This window comes from Oryzias melastigma, linkage group LG18, assembly GCF_002922805.2.
Source record: "Oryzias melastigma strain HK-1 linkage group LG18, ASM292280v2, whole genome shotgun sequence".
Lineage (NCBI taxonomy): Eukaryota > Metazoa > Chordata > Actinopteri > Beloniformes > Adrianichthyidae > Oryzias > Oryzias melastigma.
The window spans coordinates 19,126,721-19,150,024 of record NC_050529.1 but is presented as its reverse complement, the minus strand read 5'-3'; the positions used below and the strand labels follow the sequence as shown (position 1 = coordinate 19,150,024).

Genomic DNA, 23,304 nt, shown 5'->3' with positions numbered 1-23,304 from the left:
ATGCTCCGATCCTCCCATTTTTAATTTTCTTTTTCTTTTTCTAGGGAAAATATTGTTCTGAAGCTAAACAAGCACAAGCCTTCAGAGAAAAAAAAAAGTATCTGGTCAAACGGGATTTTCAAGATTCCCTCTGGGTGTCGGACAGACAAAAAAGATTATCTTCATTGTAATGTAAGTCATTTGAAAAGGCCAACACAAACAAAGGACAAAAAAAGCAAACCAATGCTAAGGTTACAAGCTAATATTTACTTTGTACAGTTTTTGACCGCTCTAGAACACATCATAAAGAACAGGGCAGGTACGATTTTCAGCAAGCCTTTTCTGTTTGCCGTCCAATGTATTGTTATGGTAAAATGAGAATAACCACAATTACTTCTTTCTTTTATCAATCAAACTCAATTTAAGCAAATTAATTTACTATGAAAATACTATTCAAAAGTTGTTTATTATTTTTAAAAATTTCCCTCGTTTGCATTTCCTTGAATACAAGGAAATTACAATGAGTACAAATTTTGTTAGATAACAACCTCACCCATAAAACAGAAACAAATAACAGCACGCAACAAGTTAGACAATACCAATAATGGAATGCGACTAAACATTAATTCTGAAAGAAGGTATAAGGAAGTAGATCTAAGACATAGGTGTCTGTCAGATGTACTGTTCGTGGTAAGGCTTTCGAGATTCTAGAATGTTACTTTACCCAGCAACCCTTGTGCTCTCCTAAGGGGTCCAGGTGACCCCACCCTTACATTGATGTGTGGTCCCTCCCACACAACCGCTTCCGCAGACACCAGTGAAGATAAAAAAGAAAAAAATAGTTTGGCTTGCTGTCTTGTGAGATTCAGATGACCTCACTTTAAATTTAATGTAGGGATACCCAAGGGTTAAAAGTGGGCAGAAAATGTGGCCCCAAATGAATTTGTCCCCAGCTTCTGTGGTACCCCCACGTGTCCCCACATTGGCTTAAGGGGGCGCTCAGTGGGTTGGCTTGCTACCCTAGCCAGCCACCCAGAGGAAAGTGGAGCTCACAATATCATTACAGCGGAGCTCGTTACAGCGGAGTTGCTAGCTTGGTCCAACTGAGCTCGTTAGCTCAGTGGATCTCGCTAGCTCGATACAGCGGTGCTTGCTAGCTTTCTGCAGCTTATGTCTATACAGTGGAGCTTGCTAGCTCTCTACAACTTAGCTTGCTAGCTTGATACAGCGGAGCTCGCTAGCTTTCTGCAGCTTATGTCTATACAGTGGAGCTTGCTAGCTCTCTACAACTTAGCTTGCTAGCTGGATACAGCGGAGCTCATTAGCTTGCTACAATGGAGCTCACTACAGCGGGACTCCCAAGCTCGCAACGCGGAAGCTCACTAGCTCAATACAGTGGTGCTTGCTTGCTTGCTCGATGCAGCAGTGCTTGCTAGCTTGATACAGTGGAGCTCGCTAGCTCTCTACAGCTCAGCTCTATACAACGGAGCTTATTAGCTTGCTACAATGGAGCTCGCTACAGCGCGGTTCCCTAGCTCACAACGCTGAAACTCACTAGCTTGATACAGCGGAGCTCGCTACAGCAAAGGTTGCTAGCTTGCTACAGCCGAGCTCGCAAGTTTACTACAGTGGAGCTTGCGAGCTCAATCCAGTGGAACCCGCTAGCTCGATACAGCAGAGCTTACTAGCTTGCCACAATGGAGCTTGCTACAGCGGTGCTCAGTAGCTCTCTATAGCTTAGCTTGCTAGCTCTCTACAGCAGAGCTCGCTAGCTTGATACTAAACGAGCCTTTCTACAGTAGTGCTCACTAGCATGCTACGCGGTCCATCGGGAGGCTGGCTAGCGTAGCAAGCCAACCCTCTGAGTGCCCCCTTAAGCCAAGACACAGGTGGGGCCACCATAGAAACAGCGGACAAACCCATATGGGGGCCACTTGGTCTTGTTGGCTGGGTAGTGGTAGTAATATGTGTGAACAATTACTCTGCAAAATGAAAAGACCATCAATCAAGATTTCTTTTGAAATGAGAAGTTTGTGATTAAACAAAATGGATTTCATTGACAGCCTTTTGTTTTTAAAGGAAAAAACAGACAAAATACATGAAACAAAAAGACAAAAACACCTAGGAAAACTTCATTTTGCATATTTTTGCCCTTTATTTATCTATTTTCTTTGTATGTGACCAACTGCCGATTTAGCGGGTGTGGACTCTCTTGGGTGGTGTGTTGTTCGTCTTTGCTCCACCGGCTATTGTTGAGCGCTGGCTGTCTACTGTATCAGACAGAAAATGAGGCTGGAATCCCACTTGGGATTAAGTTTGAACTCCAGACACTCTAAAAATAAAGCCTGCACAGGGAAATAAAAACCCTGGGATGTTACGTACTTCAATAAAACTCAGAAATGACGATAAAACGGCCAGAAAGTCAAACATGGAAAATAAAAATTTTGCCGATCTGGTACTTTTTCTGTCCATAACCCTTTAACACCTAAGGCATCACAAGTGACGCTTAAAGACAAAAATCTTAAACGTAGTGTAACTTTTCAACAGTTAACACGACGAGCCGCTTTTCTCCTTCAGAATCGACTGGAATTATGTTCATCTTGCTTAAAAATGGATGCTTTTTAAAAATCTTTACTTATAAGACTAATAAAATCGGAGGGGCCAAAGCTTCTTGCTGCCCCTCCCCTGGTAGCTCCGCCCCTGCTTCCGAGTAAGAACGATGGTCAGAGAGGGTTGGATTTTTGTTCCAAATGTCAACAGAAACTCTCTGCCGCTGAGGCGGAACGCATCAAAAGGCTGTGCTGAGAGTACAAGGAATGAATAGACACACAAACAAACCTCACCCTCCATTCTCTGGCCAATCTCTGCCCAACCAAACGAGACAATGACTCCAAACAACAAGATCAGAGATTAGTTTTCACCTTTACATACACTAACTACAATCTGATGTGGATCCGCTGGACTTCTGAAGTGTGAGAGAAAAAGATTGTTCAGTCATAGTCACATGACTTGTACAGAAGTGACTTGCTGCTGGCAAATAGAACATTTGACAGATAGTGCTGGGTTGTATCTCTCACTATAGGAACTCAGTCATGTGTGAATACCATTTGTATTATGGACTCTACCAAAATAGGTAGAGTCTTTTCTTATCCTCAGTGGAGACTTGGGACCCAACCCAAGCTGTCAAGCTTCTACCAGTCTGTCAACAATCTGTCAAGAGAAGAAAAAAAAACACAATGACTTGCATGAATCTGAAGAGGGTTCAAGTTCAGCCAGCACCCTGGGAATGTTGGCACTTCTCTGTTATAATAGATAAAATATCATCTAAGATGAAAAAAAGTCATAAAAGAAATATATAGAAAATTTGCTTCTAATTTTCTGCTAAAAGTACATCTATACTCTAAGAGAAATGTACAACCCTAATCACTAACTTCCCCTCATTGTCTTGTTATGTATGATGGATGTCTTGAGTTATTTGTTCTCCAGGGCAAGAACCGGCTAAAAAAACCGTAGTCAGGCCTGATTTCTTTTAATCTTTTCCTGTTTAATAAATAAATAAATAAATGAATATAAATATTGAAAAATGCAATTTGAATGAAAACAAGTAGGTTTATTTTACTACCCCATCCGCGGAGGTTAGTGACTCGACAAATCCGCCAATCCGCGAACACGGAGAACCAAAGAGTGTCAAAGAACGTTACGATCCATACCCATCAAAAACACTTCTGATCGTGTTTTGTAAACATTTATTAAAGAACATTGGAGTTTTTTTTAATTCAGAACAGCAGATACTGGCGCCCTGTCTCCCTGTGCCATCAAACCAAGAGCACGCTTCCTCAATTGTCAAATAATTACCATAGACCTGCTCCAGATGATAATTACTACCTTCGTACACAAAAATTCATGCAAGCGACTTGAGTTGTCTGAGTTTTTGTGGCAAACCAGAAGAGTCACATGACTGAAAAAAAAGTGAAATACGCGGGGGAAAACTAACGTATAAATGACCATCACAGCGGACAACACACATTGATGACAGCAAAAAATGTTCAGTTCAACATTACTTTTATTCCACCATAAAGTGTGGTATAATGTTCTTATAACGTTCAGTCTGTATTATTTTTATGTAATTTTCTATAATTTTTTTTTATTCTGGCTATTTACAAATTACTTCCTTACTCCCCAAGTACTAAGCAATGTCAATACCATGCTTAATACTTTTCTTTTTTTAAGCCAAATATGACGTCACTAATTTCCTAAAGTAAAAAAACGAATAAATGCGAGCATTTTCTGAACAATCCACTGTGTTCTGATGATAAAAAGTTGGACGGTTCATACAAAATGAATCATAAAAAAAAAAATAACATGAAAATGTGTTCAAACGCAATGCATTGTGGTCTATATTTATCAATCTAGTCAGCATTAATGCACAATAATTTTTTTTCAGAGACTTCTGGGAATTATTTCTATAATTCAATTAAAATAAAAAGACTTTTACTCATAAAAAAATTAAAACAAGCATAGTTGAAGAATCCCAAACATGTAGAAGAGCCTGTTTTTATCCGTGTAAAGTTCAGAGAAAAGTACAATACAAAACAAAAGAAGAACAGCTGCACCTTGAAAATGTTCCTGGTGTTATCTCAGGCAAATCTGTTTCACTATCAGGTGAGTGAGACGAACGACACATCAGGAGGCTTTCTAAGTATTACAGTTTGCTTTATTTCTATGAAGTTAGATTTGTTGCGAAAGTATTGACCATCTGTAAGAAAATATTTTATACTTGTAAGGATAGATTTATGTCTGTAAAACAATTTTGTACCTGTAGAAAATAACCATGTTTTTGTAAAAATATGTTTTGCAACCGCAAAAAGAAATTTGTGTGTCAGTAAAAATGTTCTATATCTATAGAAATGTGTCTGTCTGCAAAAATAGGTTGTCATGTTACAAACAATTTTTACAAAATCTTTTTACAGACACAAAACTCAAGTTACAATTTACTGCCTTTTACTGTCACTGTCATTGAAATCAGTATTTTTAATTTTACTACGATGTCCCTTTAGGGAATCTGGACACTCTGAAGGATTCTATTTCTTTATTACTTTGCAAGTTCTGGAAACTAGCACTATTACAAACAACCCAGATGACGAAATACCTATACAAATTCAAAATACATACATAAAAAAACACAGGTGCGCCTTAGTTAAAACCAACCCCAAGGTTTAACATCTCACTCAAAGCTGGTTACACCACTAATTCTGAGAATAACAAACTAAAACTAAAACAAATGAAAACTTTCCAAGTAGTGACATTTCCTTGTTTATTTTGTTTCCGGTTAGACTCAGAAACATGCAGGTTTGGTGCATTCCAGAGCTGCAGAACACTTCAGCTCCTGTAAATGTTTTATTAATCAGGAATGTTCTTTACTGATTGCTCAGAATGGCGGCAGAACCCCTTCATAGTTTTTATAACTTATCCAATTAGGTATGGTAAAAACCAGGCATTAAAAAAATCATAATTTAAAAAATAAATTAAAATATCATTTACCTTCACTAAGAGATCAATAGAAACAGATTTGTTTATGTGAACAAAGGCAGAAAAATTTCCTAGAGGTTGATCCAGGTTCAGGTAGTTGATTCGAAAACTAAAAACCGGGTCTAGATCATTCTTTTTAAAATTTTCTGCAATGAAACCACCCTGGTTTAATGAAAGTCTTCACAGGCGAGACGCCCAGTGTTTTTACACACAGAAAAAGGAAATTGAGTTATTTTGATGCAAATCTGTAACATTGTATAATAATAAATATAGATTTGTGTCATTGTAAAATTTAAGATGTGCATTAAAGTTTCTAAAATTCCACTGAAATGATCACAACCTTTTCTGTGCTTGATTAGTAACATGTACATTAGATGAATGTGATAACATTCTGTGATATATCCAGTGAGTATTAAATAACTCTTACATGAAGTTTGATTGATATGAATATTTATATAAATGAGAGTATTCTGTGAAAACACCAGTGTGTTACTTGATGAATAACCTGCACTCGATCTGATAAGAACGACAAAAAGGTCAATTTATGATAACGAGGAATTTAGTTTAGTAGATGGCATTATCTCCTATTACGCAACAACAACAAAAGCTGAAGCAAGACAAAAGCCAAAGCATGGCGATAAAAGCCATAGCACGAAAAAAAGTTGAAGCATGATGACAAAAATGGAAGCAAAACAAAAAAAGCTGAAGCACAATGACAAGAACGGAAGCATGACAACAAAAGTGGAAGCAAGACAAAAGCCATAGCAAGACAAAAAAATTACAGCAAAACGACAGAAGCGTAAGCACAACAAAAACAGAAGCACAATGACAAAAGCCAAAAAAAGCTGAAGCACGACAACAAAACCTGAAGTACAATGACAAAAGCATGACAAGAGCCAAAGCACGACGATAAAAGCCATAGCACGACAAAAAAGTTGAAGCACGATGACAAAAATGGAAGCAAAACAACCAAAGCTGAAGCACAATGACAAAAGCCAAAGGATGACAAAAAAAGCTGAAGCACGACAACAAAACCTGAAGCACAGTGACAGAAGCAGAAGCATGACAAGAGCCAAAGCATGGCAACAAAAGCCATAGCACGATAAAAAAGCTGGAGCACGACAACAGTAGCTGAAGCACTATGACAGAAGCAGAAGCATGACAACAAAAGCTAAAGCACAATGACAAAAGCGGAAGCTTGACAACAGAAGCGGAAGCACGACAAAAACGGAAGCACAACAACAAAAGCCAAAGTACAATGAGAGAAGCCAAAGTATGACAAATACGGAGCCGAAATGACAAAAAGGAATACAGAAAAACAAAAGTGGGAGCACGATGACAGAAGCGGAAGCATGACAAAAACGGAAGCACAACAACAAAAGCCAAAGTACGACGACAGACGCCAAAGTATGACAAAAACGGAACGCAAAAGCAGAAGCACGACAACAAAAGCGGAAGCTCTACAGCAGAAGAGGAAGTACAATGACAAAAGCTATAGCACGACAAAAAAAGTTGAAGCACGATGACAAAAACGGAAGCAAAACGACAAAAGCTGAAGCCCAATGACAAGAACGGAAGCATGACAACAATAGCGGAAGCACGGCAAAAGCTAAAACACAATGACAAAAGCCATAGCACGACAAAAAAACTAAAGCAAAACGACAGAAGCGGAAGCACAACAAAAACTGAAGCAAAATGACAATAGCCAAAGGATGACAAAAAAAACTGAAGCACGACAGCAAAACCTGAAGCACAATGACAGAAGCAGAAGCATGACAACAAAAGCTGAAGCACTATGGCCACCGTAGTTATCTTTATTTTTCATTAGTGTTCAATTAATCCATTATCTACAATGGATTTTATATATCTGTTTTTTTTTTACTTTTACATTGCATTGCTCCATAATCTATCTATCTATCTAAGCAGAAAAAGCATGCAGCTGCGTCATGCTTTTCAGAATCTCCTGGAATTACCTCCAGTCTATTTCTATGAAAAAACAAACAATTCAAAAAGTAGTCAGAGTGATTGATGTTCTGGATTACTGTTCTTGTTTTCTTCCTTTTTCGTCCTCTGGTTTAGTGTCCAATCTCTTTAAATCAAACTTACATTACCAGATTTTCTAGTAGTGAATATTTAAATTCATTTCTGCTTTTTCACACTTAAATGATTGTTACCTAATGTGTGAAAAATTAAACTAAGAAGGGTGGAATTACACGTTATCCAATATTTTTGGAAAGAAAAATAAATGATTTTTTCTACTATTATTACTAATTAATTGTCCTTAAAAATGTGTGTAAATGTACTGTAATACAAAATAATTTAGCTCAATGTTCTATCATTATATAACTAAACAAAGAGTCTGATCTGACTGCAGACACTTTCATTTTTCATTTTTTTTAATACCTCAATAGTTATCTAACTTCTCCTGTTCGTCTGTCTGTCGTCTGGTTGCCCTCAAAGCCAACATAACGCTTTTGTTGAAAGACATTGTGCTTTTTGAAGTCTATAAATGGATGCTTCAGGGATAAGTTGAACAAACGCTGAGAAGCGAGTCGAGCTGGTTTCAAGGACGCTCAACAAAAGGCTTAAGGAGAGAAAGAGGACGGGCACACCTCTGGTACTTGTTTGGGAACACTTAATATTCTGTTCTTTGTTGAGATTCACTGTTTTAGAACCCCTTGTAGGCATAACTTTGAAAGATGTTTAACTATATTTTTCTGTAATTACAGGTTTACAATTGTACAATTGTAATAAAAACAAAAAAGATGCAAAATTTAACTAAACTTGAAAATGAAAAAAAGAGTTTTCTGATTTTAATATTTTCCTCACATTAAAAAAATACACTTGTCATCGTCATATGTGTGGAGTTACTTACTCTACATTATTGTAAAGTCATGAGAAGGAATTCTTGCAACTAGTCATCTGTCTTGTTTTCAGTTAAGTTTTATTTTTTATTTTTTAGCAGCAAAACAACACAAAGAAGAGGTGAGATGTCCTTTTATAAACCTGTAAGACAGTTTTATAAAACTTTATGCAGAGATGGTCAGATCTGCTGTGCTGAAAATGTATGAGGACCAACCATTCAGCATTCTTTAATCTTTATAATAACATAAAAAATAAATGAACTGCATATAAGTATTTGGATACTTTTCAATTCTTCTCATAGAAAATAAATACATTACAATATATGTTTACCCAAATTAGTATTTATTCCTGATTTGAAGACCAGAAATAAAATAGTAAAAACATTAAACACTTTTTTACCAGCACTGAATCTGAGTTTATATGAAATGTTACATAATATTCACTGATAAATTCTCAATGTGAACTTCTAAATTTAAATCACATAAGACTTTGGACATTCCTGCTGAGGATGCCTTCAAAAAGTCTAATAAATTACAAGTGGGAAATTTCAAAGTCTACATTCTATCTTTATTTAACATTTAGCTTTAAAATACCTGTGGCACTTTAAAGCTCTTGCATTCAGTCAGTTGTGTTTTTTGTGAGCATGTATGTGTACAGCATTATGTAATAACCAATAAAGACAAATGAAACCACACACGGTGTAAGTATATATATATATATGTACAGTTATGTTTATATATAAATACATATATGTACACACACACACACACACCCCACACACACATATATACAATATATATATATATATATATGTGTGTGTAGTTATGTTTATATATACATACATATATGTACACACACACATATATACAGTATATATACAGTATATATATATATTTATATATATCATGTGAGTTTGTTTGTGTTTATTTACATAATTAAAGAATTAATGAAAACATTGTAATTGTGTTTTCTCTACATTTTTAGAATTTTGAAGAAGCTTTTTGCATGTGTGACAAAAATTGTGGATGCCTGTCAACCATTTGGATTCACCGGGGCCATAAAACCATTGGATTGTGCCCCCTTGTGGTTGCATTCTATAAACTCATCTTTCATAATCAAACAAACAAAAAAAATCTTTTGTTTTTTTTGCTTATTTTTTTATTTATTTTTTTTTTTATTTAACCTTTATTTATCCAGGCAGGACAGATTAAGAACAGCCTTCTTATTTGCAACTGTGGCCTGGCAAAAGGCAAGACCTTTTGAGAAAGAAAGAGGAAAGAAGTTACAAGATACAAAAAAAACATTGAATAGAATCAGAAAAGCATTAGAACAAACACATTCTAAATTATAAAACCATAAAATCATTGCATTGAGGAACAAAAACATTCATCTTTAAAATACTCATTAAGATATTTTTTAAAATCTGCTAGTGATATAAAAGTGTCCAATCTCAGAGTTTTTTGTAAGTCATTCCAGTCTCTGGCTGCAGCATATTGAAATGACCCAGAACCAAGTGAAGAACTTAATTTTGGGACTTTTAACAATAATAGTTTTGAAGTGCGGGTGTTGTACACAGGGGATGAGGTATGTAAAAGCTGGCGCAGGTAGGGTGGAGAAAGACCAAGCAGAGTTTTATAGATTAACAGTAGCCAGTGACATTTTCGGCGAGTGAATAATGAAGTCCAGTTCACAGATGAGTAAAGCGTACAGTGGTGAGTTTTAAAAGGAGCATTTGTTATGAATCGTATAGCAGAGTGATAAAGGGGGTCCAGCTTTTGCAGCAAATGCTTACTAGCAGATCTGTAAATAACGTCACCATAATCAAGAATGGGAAGGATGGTTGTTTGAACCAGTGTTCGTCTCGCAGAGAAGGTGAGGGAGGAGCGCATTCTGTAGAGAGCGCCTATTTTTGATTTAACCTTTGACTGCAAATGGTGAATGTGGGTTGAGAAGGACAACGTATCGTCTAGCCAGATACCTAGATATTTGTAATTTGTAACCTGTTCAAGAGGTGTCCCATCGAGCGTGGTGATACTGGGGGGGGGTGATGGTAGATGACCCTTCCTACCAAACCACATGATTTTTGTCTTGGTCACATTTAACTTTAGGTGCAGTCTGGAGAAGGAAAGTTGGATTTCATTAAAACTATGTTGAAGCTGTTTTTCCACAATGTCCAGAGAGGGACCAACAGAATATAGAACTGTGTCATCGGCATAAAGATGAATTAGAGAATCACCTGCAGAGTCACCTATGTTATTGATGTATATTGAAAAAGAGTGGGACCAATGATGGAGCCCTGTGGTACACCAGTGGTGACATGAAGTGGGTGAGAAAGAAATTGTTCTGACTTAACATACTGCTTTCTTTCACTGAGATAGTTTGAGAACCATAACAGAGAGTTTTCAGAGACACCAACATCACATAGCCTCTCAATAAGACAGGAATGATTTACAGAGTCAAATGCTTTAGCCAAATCAATAAAAATTGCTGAGCACTTCAATTTTGAATCTAAAGCAGAGGTAATATCGTTAAGAACTTTAAGGCTTGCTGTTGTGCACCCATAACCGGAACCTAAAACCTGATTGGACAGATTGGTTTTGAATCAAGTGTAAAGGATTCAGGATTTTTTTAAATATAAGTTAACGCATCACGATTAGAAGTTTGATGACCAGTGTGTGACCAATGGAATCTAAGCTTGGTATGGCTTAGACCTTTTGCCTTGGCGGTAAAACAGTCCTTTTTGGGATAACAGTCTACTTGGACACAATGCTTGCGAAAGATAACTTTTTTATTCTGCTTCAATTGAAATAAATGTAATAAAAAAATCATGTGATGTGTGTGAACATGTGAAAAAGTAGATTTTATAGATTTTGTTTGGTCTAGATTTATTATTAAAATAGCAGTTTTTTGTTTGTTTATTTAGGGCAGCATGATGCAGTTTGACCACCTTATGAGAACATTAACATGCTCGTGGATGGAGATGTGTTCACATATGTATTTACACTTGATTATTTTGCAAAAAATACAAGGAATCTGGAAAACTTCACCTGCTTTGTTCAGTTTTGGATATTTATCTCTGGTTGAATTTTTGGCTAAGTGAATCAGATCATTTAAAATAAACTAATATCCACCATTAATCAGATATTCAACCACAAATTATAATACTAATCAAATTGTTGTTAAAAGAATCATTACACCCACAACTTATAACATTAACAATAATATATATATATATTAAGACAACATTTTACTCAATTTTTGTACTTTTTAAAGTTAATTTGACTCACTCTTTAGTGAGCTTCTTCTTTTTATGAAGATAGTTTTGTACAAAATTATTATTTAACAGTTGCACTTTTTAATTTGCTGCTTGGTCCCAACAACAGACGAGGAGAGAACATTTATGAATTTGTTCTTTGCTTTCTGGCTTCTACCTTTAGGGGGCGCCACAGCTCAGTTGAACTGTTGCCATAATCATTGGCTATGCCTGACAGTCTTCTCCAATCACCTGTACCTGGGACATAAAAGCGCCAGATTGTGGCCCCTTGTGGTTCCATTATACAAACAAATAAGATAAATCAGATGTGAAGCAGCTTCAAATAGTGTCTACAAAAAAGAGGTAGCATGTAGCTTCTACTCGTATAAAGTATAAAATGTGTACATAACAAATCAATTGAATGAAGAAAAGTTTGTGAATATCAATAATGAAATAAATACTGTGAGTCTTTCCTGTCTCATCTTCAGTTTTTCACTGAAAAATCTTCATGATTAGCTCCCGTTTAGAAGCTAAATCAAGCTTATGAAAATTATACTGGAACAGACCAATATCACAAACTAAAAAAAAACAAGAACAAACTGAAGCTAAGATTGCCACCTGCCACTATGACTGCATGATTCATGACTACAAACAAATCATTACCTTGACAGGACTGCCTAAGTGTGAACGAGGAAATGAGCGGCGACACTTGTCTCACAAGTTTTTTTCTTTTTAACAATGAAACAGAAAGATTATGAGAGTTGCAGGTAAATATCACTGGAAGAATCTGGCAAAAATCCCAACCCTGTACGGTATGACATTACCTTAGGGCAACAAACCAGTATTTCAACTCAAACAACTCCCCTAAAAAATCAATGAAATTTATGACCTCGACCTGTAGTCTAGGCCTCAAAACAGTCCTTATTAGGACCACAGCACAGTTAGACACACCGCTTGCAAAAGATAAGATATACACTTTTTTGGTGCAGTTACATTTGTCTATATTTATTCACTAAAGTAGTAGTAGTAAAGTAGTGTTCCCTTTAGACAAAATGCTGCAGTAGGACCACTTTTGTGGGAACTGCAACAAGCTCATTGATAGGGATGTGTAGGGATCCATAACTATGAATGTAATCAGTTATTTTTTGTTGTACTGCTTATTAATAATCACAGGATACTGACATTTTATGGCTGTTGGTTCCTGATCAAGTGGGCAACAGTATGACAGTGAGGAAGAGTGAACTCCAGAATCAGGTTTGGGGGAGAGTTAGGAGATTTCCACTTCTTGAATCCACTTCTTTTTGGATGTTGACCTCTATAAATGTTGTTCACCTTTTAGCGTATCCCATCAGGATTCGCCACAGCGAAACAGCTTCCACTGTTTCACACTGGTGATTGGCAGAGTTTTTACGCCAGTAGCGTCAAGGGTTTGCCTAAGGACCCAGTCTGGATTAAACCCTGGGGATTGGACTCAGGTTTCCTGTGTGGCAGCCCTACAGCCCATTGAACTAACTTCTGTCTATCCTTCTTCCGATGTGCTGATTTGTCAAGGGAGAAGCAAAATCCAAGAGTTTAAATCAGCCAAGGCTATTGAAGACCTAGAGACCATTTTCTCTGCGACCATCCCACATGGTCTGACTCAACAACCCTTTTGCTTCTGGGTCTTGCAGGCCCACAGGAGGTGGAGCAGCTCAAACACTTACAGTTCATTGGATGAATTCACACCAGAAGTAACCTTAACCAACACAACTGATTCCAGGCAATCCGTTCCCTCTTCTGTCTCAGTCCTATCTCTGCATTCTTCAGGTCTTGAACAAACATCTTAGAAAACCATGAAAGGGGTAATAACACATAATTGGAAATCAAAAATGTATTAAAAACAATTAAATAAAGAGCAAGTAAATATAAAAGAACAATAATGAAACAATGTATAGATGTATATAAATGTATATAATGTATAAAGATGCATAAAAAGGAAATTTGTTGGAACAAATACGATAAAAACGTGAAAATGTTTTCTTAAAGATAAAACTACAACGATTATACGTTAACACCAATATGTCACTATATCGATATACACATATGAATCTGTTGTGCTGTCATTAAAAACATAATTGTTGTCTCAATAACAATTTTAAATAAATGATAAAAAAATGTCCTCAGATTTCTTGAAAAGTTTCACTAAACTCCTTAAAGTGTTTTGAACAGACATGAGATGTACACTAATATAATAAATGAAAACTGATTTAATTTAATTTAATATATTATTGTTATTGGAACTCCGGCCAAGCACAGGAACTAGCAAAGAAATACACAATAAGATTTTAGCGTGACTGAGTAAAGTTGGAATTCTGAGCAGCACATCCAAAGCTCCTAAAAATTCAAAAACAAAGGTTAAAAGTGAGTTACAAAAGACGAAATGTTGCAGAACATTGTGTGTTATCTTTGTTACCAAACAGGTGAGACAAGACTTGTCAAAGCTGTCAACACTACTTGGTCAATGAGTTGATGACACACAGGTGCATCCAACCAGAGGGAGAGGACAACCCATGCGAAGTCATGCACACTCAGAGACAAACCAGCTAGGAACAAGGAAGCGGGAAACAGATCTGCCGCCGTGATAAAGCAGCCTGACTTACCTAGAGCGATCTAATGATAATAATAATTATCAATTTTATTTGTTTGTTACCTATTTTCCAATCTGTTAAACAGGGAATTCTGAATCAGTATGTGTTGTCATTGATGACTCCTGCTATGTGCAGAGGATTCAGGGGATTATGTGAACCCTTACCAGCCCTGAACAAACAGTAGTCTTTTTAAGTGTAGTACAAGTGTACTTACTAAAAGTGACGCAGTATACTTGAAGTTTACTTTATTGTCTATATATTGGAAAATGTTCTGCATTATGTCAGGTTCAGACCGCATGCAAAAGCGAAGCGGAGTGCGCAGGGAATTCGCTTCACCTCCAGTTCACATCAGACGTGTGTTTTTCTGCGACAGTCGACATACAGCTTCTGCTCAGCTGTGGTTATTTACAGCTTCTTCAATGATTTTGACATCGTCCATGTTGACTTGTCGCCAACAGCTCTCTGCGTCTTTCTCTTGATTGTGTTTTTAGACATCCAAAACCACATCCCCCACTTTGATCTGTGTGTGTTTGTTTTTTTGTGTTGTGCGTTGTGTCATTACTGTATTTTCATCTCTACAGTCTGTTTAGATACAAAAACATGATTGCATATGTCAAACGGGTATTTTATTGTGAAAAGTTGGTTATATTTTGAAAATTGACCCAAACACTTTTCTAGAGTTTCTTGGCGTAACTTCCTGCCGGGATTGATGCAGATATAAAAAATAGACCAAATACCGAAACGATTGTGACGCGGTGTGAACTGCATCATGGGTTAACGAATGGAAGTGGCCTCCGTTCCGCGCCGCTTCCACATGCGGTGTGAACCCAGTCTAAAGAAGATTATAATCTCTAAAGAGATCATTTCTCTTTAACAAAGCATCAATGATGTAGACATTACACATTGTGCTAATTTGGGTTCTTAAAATTAACATATTGCCCACGGTGTTCACACTGGACAAGCAAGGAGGGGCTTCTTCTATTCCTACTGTTCACGTATGTTACATATGTTCACCACCTACAGTAACTTGGTCACTGGGATTCAAATCTCACAAATCTTGCTCTTTCACAGCTCTAATCCAATAAAGGAAAGACTTGGTGTCATATAGTGCTACCAATCCAAGTCCCTGATAGGTCAACAGTCGACTTGGTTTGACTTTTGACGTGTGTTAAGTGGCCACGCGTTTTGTATGTAAAGCCTGTAAAGGGCTTTTGTTGGATTTACAGACTTTTATTGAACGTTTGTTGCAGAGGTAGTGGTGAACGTGTATAGCTTGCAGCAGTGATGGGATAAGACAAACTTCTGTCAACTCGGATTCAACTCTGAAGTATTTTAGAGGAGGGTGTGCGTGTCTCCCAGATAAAATTTGGCTGAATAGATCCTCTTGAATCCCACCAGCACATCAAAATGACAGAAAAGCCAGACCACAACCCAATTAAAAGTCCTGCGGAGGGACTCAGACAGCTCCATGCAGCAGCGGCGGGCCTGACTTTTGTGCTGGCTTGTGTCTTGGGCCTCATGCTATTTCTTACTGTGTGGCTTAGGGCGCCTAAATGTCTTCAACTATCATAATTGGTAGCAAAAAGTCAGTGAGGCATGATTGACTTAGACCCCTATGTGACCTCAAACTCGGATGTTGAATTAGCACCATTTTCCATCAGCACCAGTACTCTGTTTCATCCAAATGATTGTTTTGAAACCCACAAACTGGTTGTTTTTTTGCCCCATTAACAAACATCTGCATATGTAAGTGAATGAAAATGTTTTCCATCTTTGAAAAACTTTGAAAAATGTTTGTTAGCATGATATGTTCATGTACATTCTGGTTTCTGTTGGATTATATCAAAATGTGAAACAGATAAAAATACCTTTCCACCAATTGTTAATGACCTAACAAGAACAACCAAACCTTTCTGCTCTTGCTGCCAAAACAAGAGCTATGAAAATTATTTTAAAAAACAGTTACATCCTGCTCACCATCTGTTTAAATATCGCAGTTTAGGCACTAGCCTATAGGGTTAAGGGAATGATTTATTTTCAAAATATGTCACATATAAAGGCGCACCGATCCAAGGCACAGTAATTGAAGAACTAGTATGTAACACGTTAACCACGTTAGCGTATTAATAATAACCCTAACCCCCAACTTTGTTTGCAACACGTAAAAAAGCAGCCTGATAACAATAAAACAAATGTTACTGTAGCTATGCTAACTCCCAGCCTTGCTAGTAACACAAAAAAAAGAAAAACACTCCGACACCATCTGCGTTAGCATGTTTACTAAAACACCGAACCTTGTTTGCAACTTGTAAAAAAAAAAAAAAGACTGATACCACCAAAACAAACATCCCTATGACTATGCCAACGTCAAATTTTGCTAGTCACGCACAGAAAACACAGTCTGACATGCCACACGTTAGCTGTGTTAGCATATATACAAATAACACCCAACCTTGTTCGCAAGTTGAGAAAAACAGACTGACATCACTAAAGTAAACATTACCGTGACTATGCTAAATCCCAACATTGTTAATAACGTGTAAAAGAAAAACACCGCTACACGTTAGCTGTATTAGCGCATTTACAATAACACCCAACTTTGTTTGCAACTTGTTAAAAAAACGGACTGATGCAGCTAAACAAATTTTACCGTGAACATGCCAACTCCCACATATGCCAGTAACATGTAATAAAAAGATTTAAAAAACAGTCTGACACCACTACGTTTGCCATGTTAGCGTATTTGCAATAATACCCAACCTTATTTGCAACTCGTAAAAAACAGACTGATGGCGTTTAAATAAACATTACTTTGACTCTGCTAATTTCCAAACTTGTTAGCAACATGTAAAGTACAACAATCAGACACCGCTACACGCTAGCTGCGTTAGCATATTAACATGAACATCCAAATTTGTTGCAACTCAAAAAAAACGAAAATCAAGGGTTAAAATTGATTTTTTTTTAAAAATTGCTGTGTAATGTGAAGGTTTTTTTGTCATGGATCTGTAATGTGTGCTTCCTTTTACACACAGACTCACTTCAAAAGCAGAAATAAAATAACTAGAGAGATCCAGTTTTCTTTTTCCTGTATCACATGAACGTAAAAGCATTCCCTTGCCTGTGTTGCTACAGTGATTTCTGTCACACAAAGGAATGTCAGAAAACACGTTGGACTGAATGTCTTTCTATTTAAGGTTTCAACTACGTAAGATAGATTATGGAAAACAATAAATGTAGCATGACAAGAGTCATGTGGGCGGGGCTTCAAGTAGGAGCTGAAGTACTTAATGTATGTGAGATGGAAAAACTCTGGTACCTGTAGTTGAAGATGGCGTCTCAACAGTTGCTGTGTGTGTTCCTTGTGACGACCTTTCTGCTTTTCACAGGTGGGCCGAAAGAATTTACAATATCTCATATTTAAGAACTGTCTTTTGTATTACAGCTGAACGCAGTCAATGATAATGATGGGAATGTAATATTTATCAGTATACTAAAACTGTTTCTGAATAAGTTTATATAAGTGTTTATTTTTGTTTTCTATAAATTGTGATATTAAAATAAATAATAGCAAATATGGATGGCTTATGGGAAGCTCATGTGTTTTGTAAAACTCCCTTTTGTTTATTTTACAATGATGACTAAACATTGGACAAAAACTGTTTTTTTTAGACAAAAAAAAAGTAGCTCACTTTTTTTTTGGAGATTAGAAAAAAACTAAAGGATTCGGGATGTGAGTAAATGCCAAACATTTGATTGATCGATCAACTTGTCATTGATTAGTTTTAGTGTAGCTTAAGTCATTTTTTTGGTGAGAAACAACTTATGTTTTAGCTTTATGTAAGCTGTGTTTGTCCTATATTAGTCTATGCTTGAATTTTTTCACTACTCACTATACAGTGCGCTCGCCATTTTATAGTGCTGTCCAAATCTACAATTCCAAAATGGAGAAAATTCACAGAAATCTCTGAGAAAAACTAGTGTGCATTGATGTTCACTACATTGCCGAATATAGACCGCAAGGTATTGTGTTTGAACGGTTTTTGAAAAAAAGAAAAGTTTTTCAGTGTAATTTATTAATAAACTATCCACAACAGAACACATGGTTGCTTTTAAAATCCAGGGTACTAGATAGTCCTGCAATATCTAGATTTTTATTAGGGATTAGGGGAAGAATTTAGAGATAGCCTTAGACCTTCCTTTAGTTTTTTATGCTAATTTGGAGTCTAGCTAATATTTTAGCCTTAAGCTAGCAGCTTCGGCTGAATTAGATATTTTCCTAGTTTCTTAGGATAATTTAGCTAATATTTTTGCATCATTAGCTTCAGCATTTTCAGCTATCACTTTCAGCATGTTTAGCTATCAGCTTCAGTGATTTTAGCTGTTGGCTTCAGTGCTTTCAGCTTCAGCATTTTCAGCAATCAGCTTCAGCGCTTACAGCTGTCAGCTTCAGTGTTTTCAGCTATCAGCTTCTGTGCTTTTAGCTGTTACTTTCAGCATTTTCAGCTTGCAGCTTTAGCATTTACAGCTGCAGTGTTTTTAGCTGTTCTGTTCAGAATTTTCAGCTATCACTTTCACCATGTTTATCTATCAGCTTAACTGATTTTAGCTATCAGCTTCAGCGCTTTTAGCTTTAGCATTTTCAGCTATCAGCCTCAGCGATTTCAGCTTCAGCGATTTCAGCTTCAGTGCTATCAGCTTCAGCGTTTTCAGCTACTAGCTTTAGCGCTTTTAGCTGTTACTTTTAGCATTTTCAGCTATGAACTTTAACATCTTTAGCGACCACATTTAGTTATCAGTATTCACATTTGCATTAATACTATATATCTAGTTGTATTTGGTTATTTCAAAAAAACATTTTTTAAGAGGTTGACCTGAAAATAAAAAATGAGAAAACATGGCAGTTCTGTAGAGGCTTCCCAAACGACATCTAAAGTATTTTATAGGCTGATTATTAAAATCTGTGGTCAAAATATACACCTTTTGGAAATTTCATGACAGTACTTTAAATTTCTATTGTTTTCACATCAAATTGATTTTTGAGGTAAAAATCTGTAATGATGATTTATTTTTTTATTGGTCTAAGGTTACTCAGTAGGTCTTTCCTAAGCTTGTAATTCCATATTTAAACTTTACAGAAAACTGCCATTGTAACACCTAATCACAGCTGAATTGTCTTTGTTTTAGATATTGTCTGTGCCACATTTTTGTTGACACGGCCAACTGATCGTGTTTGTTTTCTCTCCTTTTCTAGGTTGTGATTCACACAAGCCAGGTAAGCCCATGAATAGGGAAAAGAACAATTGTTTAAAATAGACTCATTAAATGGTGAATCATATCAAGCTGACAGCTGGTATGTAGAAAGAAAAAAGAAGTAAAAAGTCTCTTTCAAATACCTCGTTACACAAGAACTGGAAATTGTTCTCAACATAAAGCGTAGGGTGGGGCAGTGATTCTGCCTTTCTGGCAGGAAGGGATGGGTCCTGAACATGACATTGAAGTTTATTTATGTCCAATGATATAAGGTTGCTTTAACACAAAGAGAAAACTGTGCAAAGACACTTCACGACAAGCAAATAAGGTTAAGGGTTACATTTTACGGGGATGTCTGTGAACTCAGAGCACAGACGGTAATTCACTCTGTTCTCCTCTTTTCCCTCCAGCATGTGGCAAAGTTTCCTCCAAAAATAAGAAAGGAGATAAGGATGGTTCTCCAGGAAGTTGGCCCTGGCAAGTCCTGTTGAAACAAAACGGGTACTTCTTTTGTTCGGGGTCCCTGATCACCAACGAGTGGGTGCTTACCAGTCGATACTGCATGTAAGTGGACATAGTGGGTATTTTTCTGTCATTGATGATAAACAGAACACTCCCTATTTACTATTGATAGTATTGAACTAAACCAGTGGTCTGCAACATGTGGCTCTTTTATCTCTCCATGGTGGCTCCCTGGCTGAAGAAAATAAAATAGTAATTTTCAAAAATCTGGAGATTAGCTTTTATTTTAGCAACATGCTAACATTTTTGGCTAATTTATCTATTGGGGTTTTTAGGCTAATTTAGAGTTTAGCTTCTATTTTAGCAACATGCTAACATATTTCACTAATTTGTTATCTATTGAGGTTTTTAGGCTAATTTAGAGTTTAGCTTCTATTTTAGCAACATGCTAACGTTTTGACTAATTTAGTTTACTGAGGAATTTTATGCTAATTTGGGGTTTAGCTAATAACAACATTCAGATGTTTTAGGCTAATTTGTTTTCTACTGAGGTTTTTTTGGGATAACTTAGATTTTAACCTCTATTTTAGAAATAGGCTAACATGTTTTAGTAATTTAGTTTACTGAGGAATTTTAGGCTATGAGTTCAGCTAGTAATTGAGCAGTAAGCTAGCTTTTATTTGGGCTATTTTACCGTCTAATGAAATGATTTAAGCTAATTTGGAGTTTAGCTAATATTTTAGCAATATGCTAGCAATTTTGGCCAATTTGTTATCTACTGGAGTTTTTAGGGTAATTTAGAGTTTAGCTTTTATTTTAGCAACATGCTAAACATTTTTGACTGATTTAATTTACTGAGAAATTTTATGCTAATTCGTAGTTCAGCTAGTAATTAAGCAACGAGCTATCTTTTGTGCAAATTTGCCCTCTCCTAAAGGTAAAAAGTAAAAGTGTTTTAAAAAATTCCCACTTTGAGAAAAATGCTCATTTCTTTTTATGTTTGCTTTTGTTTGTGCCAAAAAATAAACATAATTCATATTTAATAAAAAAAGATGAAATAAAAAGAAGGTCATGAATGCAAATCCAAATCCCTTACATGCTAAATTAAGACTATGCAGCTCCTTCTAGGTTTAGATCAGTAGAAAACGAGCCCAAAGGGCTTTCTTACTGTTAAAGCTTGCCGCCCCTTAAACTAAACTATTGATAGTTTGTGACAGTCAACTCTAAGTGAAATATATGTTTCTTTAAGGTATAACCCATTCAATACCACTGCTCACCTGGGTTTGGAAATCCAGAAAAAGGGTGAAGAAAGCTCTGATGAAGAAGAAATCTACGAGGAGACACGATCTATTGCTGATGTCAAGTGCCATAGTACACATGGCCAAGATTACTTCGAAACCAACGACATTTGCCTTTTGAAGTTGTCTGAGCCCGTTGAACTGGATGAGGACATCCAGCCAGTCTGCTTGGCCTCGGAACACAGCACCTTCTTTGATGGGACCACCAGCTGGATCGCTGGTTTCACTCAATACGGTATTAGTTCAGTTATTAGTCACACAAGTGAGTGTGAATGAGTTTGTAACTCCACATAATTGACTCTCTTTCTATTCAGATGAAAATTATGTACCTACCATGCTGACGGAGATTGAGACACCAATTGTGGGAGCCAAGCGCTGTGCGTGCAACCACGGTGGCTATATTGGGTCAACAGACAAGATCATTTGTGCTGGAGAAATGGAGGAATGTCCGGTAACTACGACCTATTGTCAAGCTCCTTTTGTGCAATTTTCCAACATTAAATTTGATTGAACAGCTTTAGTTAGTTGTGAACACAGCTTTTATAGGAAACAGTTTAAATGCCAAATCTGATTAGAAAATATAGTTTAATTGTAGAATCAAACACGAGGAAAAGATGAAAGATTTTGAAGAGTTATATATGAGTGTGCTAAAAAAAAAAAAAAACATGTGCTTGGTTTCTTTTAGTTGTATACAAGTTTAGGAGGACCAATGGTGAACCAAAAAGAGGACTACTGGGTCCAGAGTGGAGTCATGTCTTCTCCTGGTTATTGCGGATATCCCAAGCTCCCAGGAGTCTACACCCAAGTGTCCGAGTACCAGGAATGGATCAGTGATGTCGTCCGTGGTGGCATGAGACCGGAGTTTGTTACCTTCAAGTCACCAGACCTCGTCGATAAAGACGTGTTTTTCATTTGTCCAAGCTTCCAACAAAGTGTTTTTGACGATGGTGAAAACCTCAGCAGCTTCACTCACGTCTTCTCTCTTTCTCTTCTGGTTTTGCTCCAGGTTTTTTTCAGTTTGTTTGGAATGTAAAAGTAGATACTCAGTTAGTGGACGTGTTCAATTGAAACTCTCCACATGTCATTGATGTATTAAGATATGAAGAGGAATATACTTTTAAACATTTAGGTTTTCTTGCATAGGTCATCCAGATTGTCCAATGGCAATTTTTTGTGGTTGGTTAAAGTTTGATTGAAGATATTCTTGTGTAAAAATCTTGGGGTTTGAGTTATAATATAAGTGCTTCAAATGTGTTTTTTCCTGTTTTACTTTTTCATGGAAAACAAGGTTTACCATATTTAGTGAGGGGAAAAGGAAGATTTTTTTAATTTGTATTTTCATGTGGTCTGACAAGGAAAAAAAGAGATTGTAGATCTTAAATATAACCCAGCAAAAAGTAGTAGTCCTTCCACAATTGTTTCAAAAAGAGATTTATGATATTGTGACTTATGGAGAACAAATAAATAAAGTTTACAGTGAGATCAACAATGCTGTATTTATAAGAAAGGAATGTCAAAACAAGCACCGAACCTGTGCGAGGAAGCAGGCGGCACGGCGGAATTCCCGCGGACGTTGAACGGGAAGGAGCTTCGTCAAAGCGAAAGTTGTACGGTTAAGAATGTTTACAGTGTGTATGTGTGTGAGGTGCCAGAGAAAACCTTAAAAACTTTAATAAACTCCAGAGTTTCATGAGATAGAAATCCTGCTTTCACATTCAACGATCTGACTTTGGCGGGACAGTTTGACAGATGACGTCATGAAATCTTTCATTAAATCATCAATTAATTAATTAAATCTTTCAATAAATAAATATTTCTTAAATGATTTAAAATTTTAATTAAATATTGACACATTTAATGACACTTTTAATTATTTGATGGGCTGCACGGTGGCGCAGTGGTTAGCGCTCTTGCCTCACAGCGAGAAGGCCCCGGTTCGACTCCCGGCTGGGACCTTTCTGTGTGGAGTTTGCATGTTCTCCCCGTGCATGCGTGGGTTTTCACTGGGGACTCCGGCTTCCTCCCACCGTCCAAAAAC

The 23,304-nt window shown here is 36.7% G+C and overlaps 1 protein-coding gene across 1 annotated transcript; it reads left to right on the top strand.

Moving 5' to 3' along the window:
* The first annotated feature begins 17,542 nt into the window (after window positions 1-17,542).
* LOC112155697 (chymotrypsin-like protease CTRL-1) lies at window positions 17,543-22,959 on the top strand. Its single transcript, XM_024287504.2, has 6 exons — window positions 17,543-17,642; window positions 19,508-19,528; window positions 19,917-20,070; window positions 21,218-21,501; window positions 21,581-21,717; window positions 21,952-22,959. The coding sequence occupies exons 1-6, from the start codon at window positions 17,585-17,587 to the stop codon at window positions 22,297-22,299; spliced, it is 1,002 nt and encodes a 333-aa protein (XP_024143272.1). The 5' UTR covers window positions 17,543-17,584; the 3' UTR covers window positions 22,300-22,959.
* Window positions 22,960-23,304: the final 345 nt, after the last annotated feature.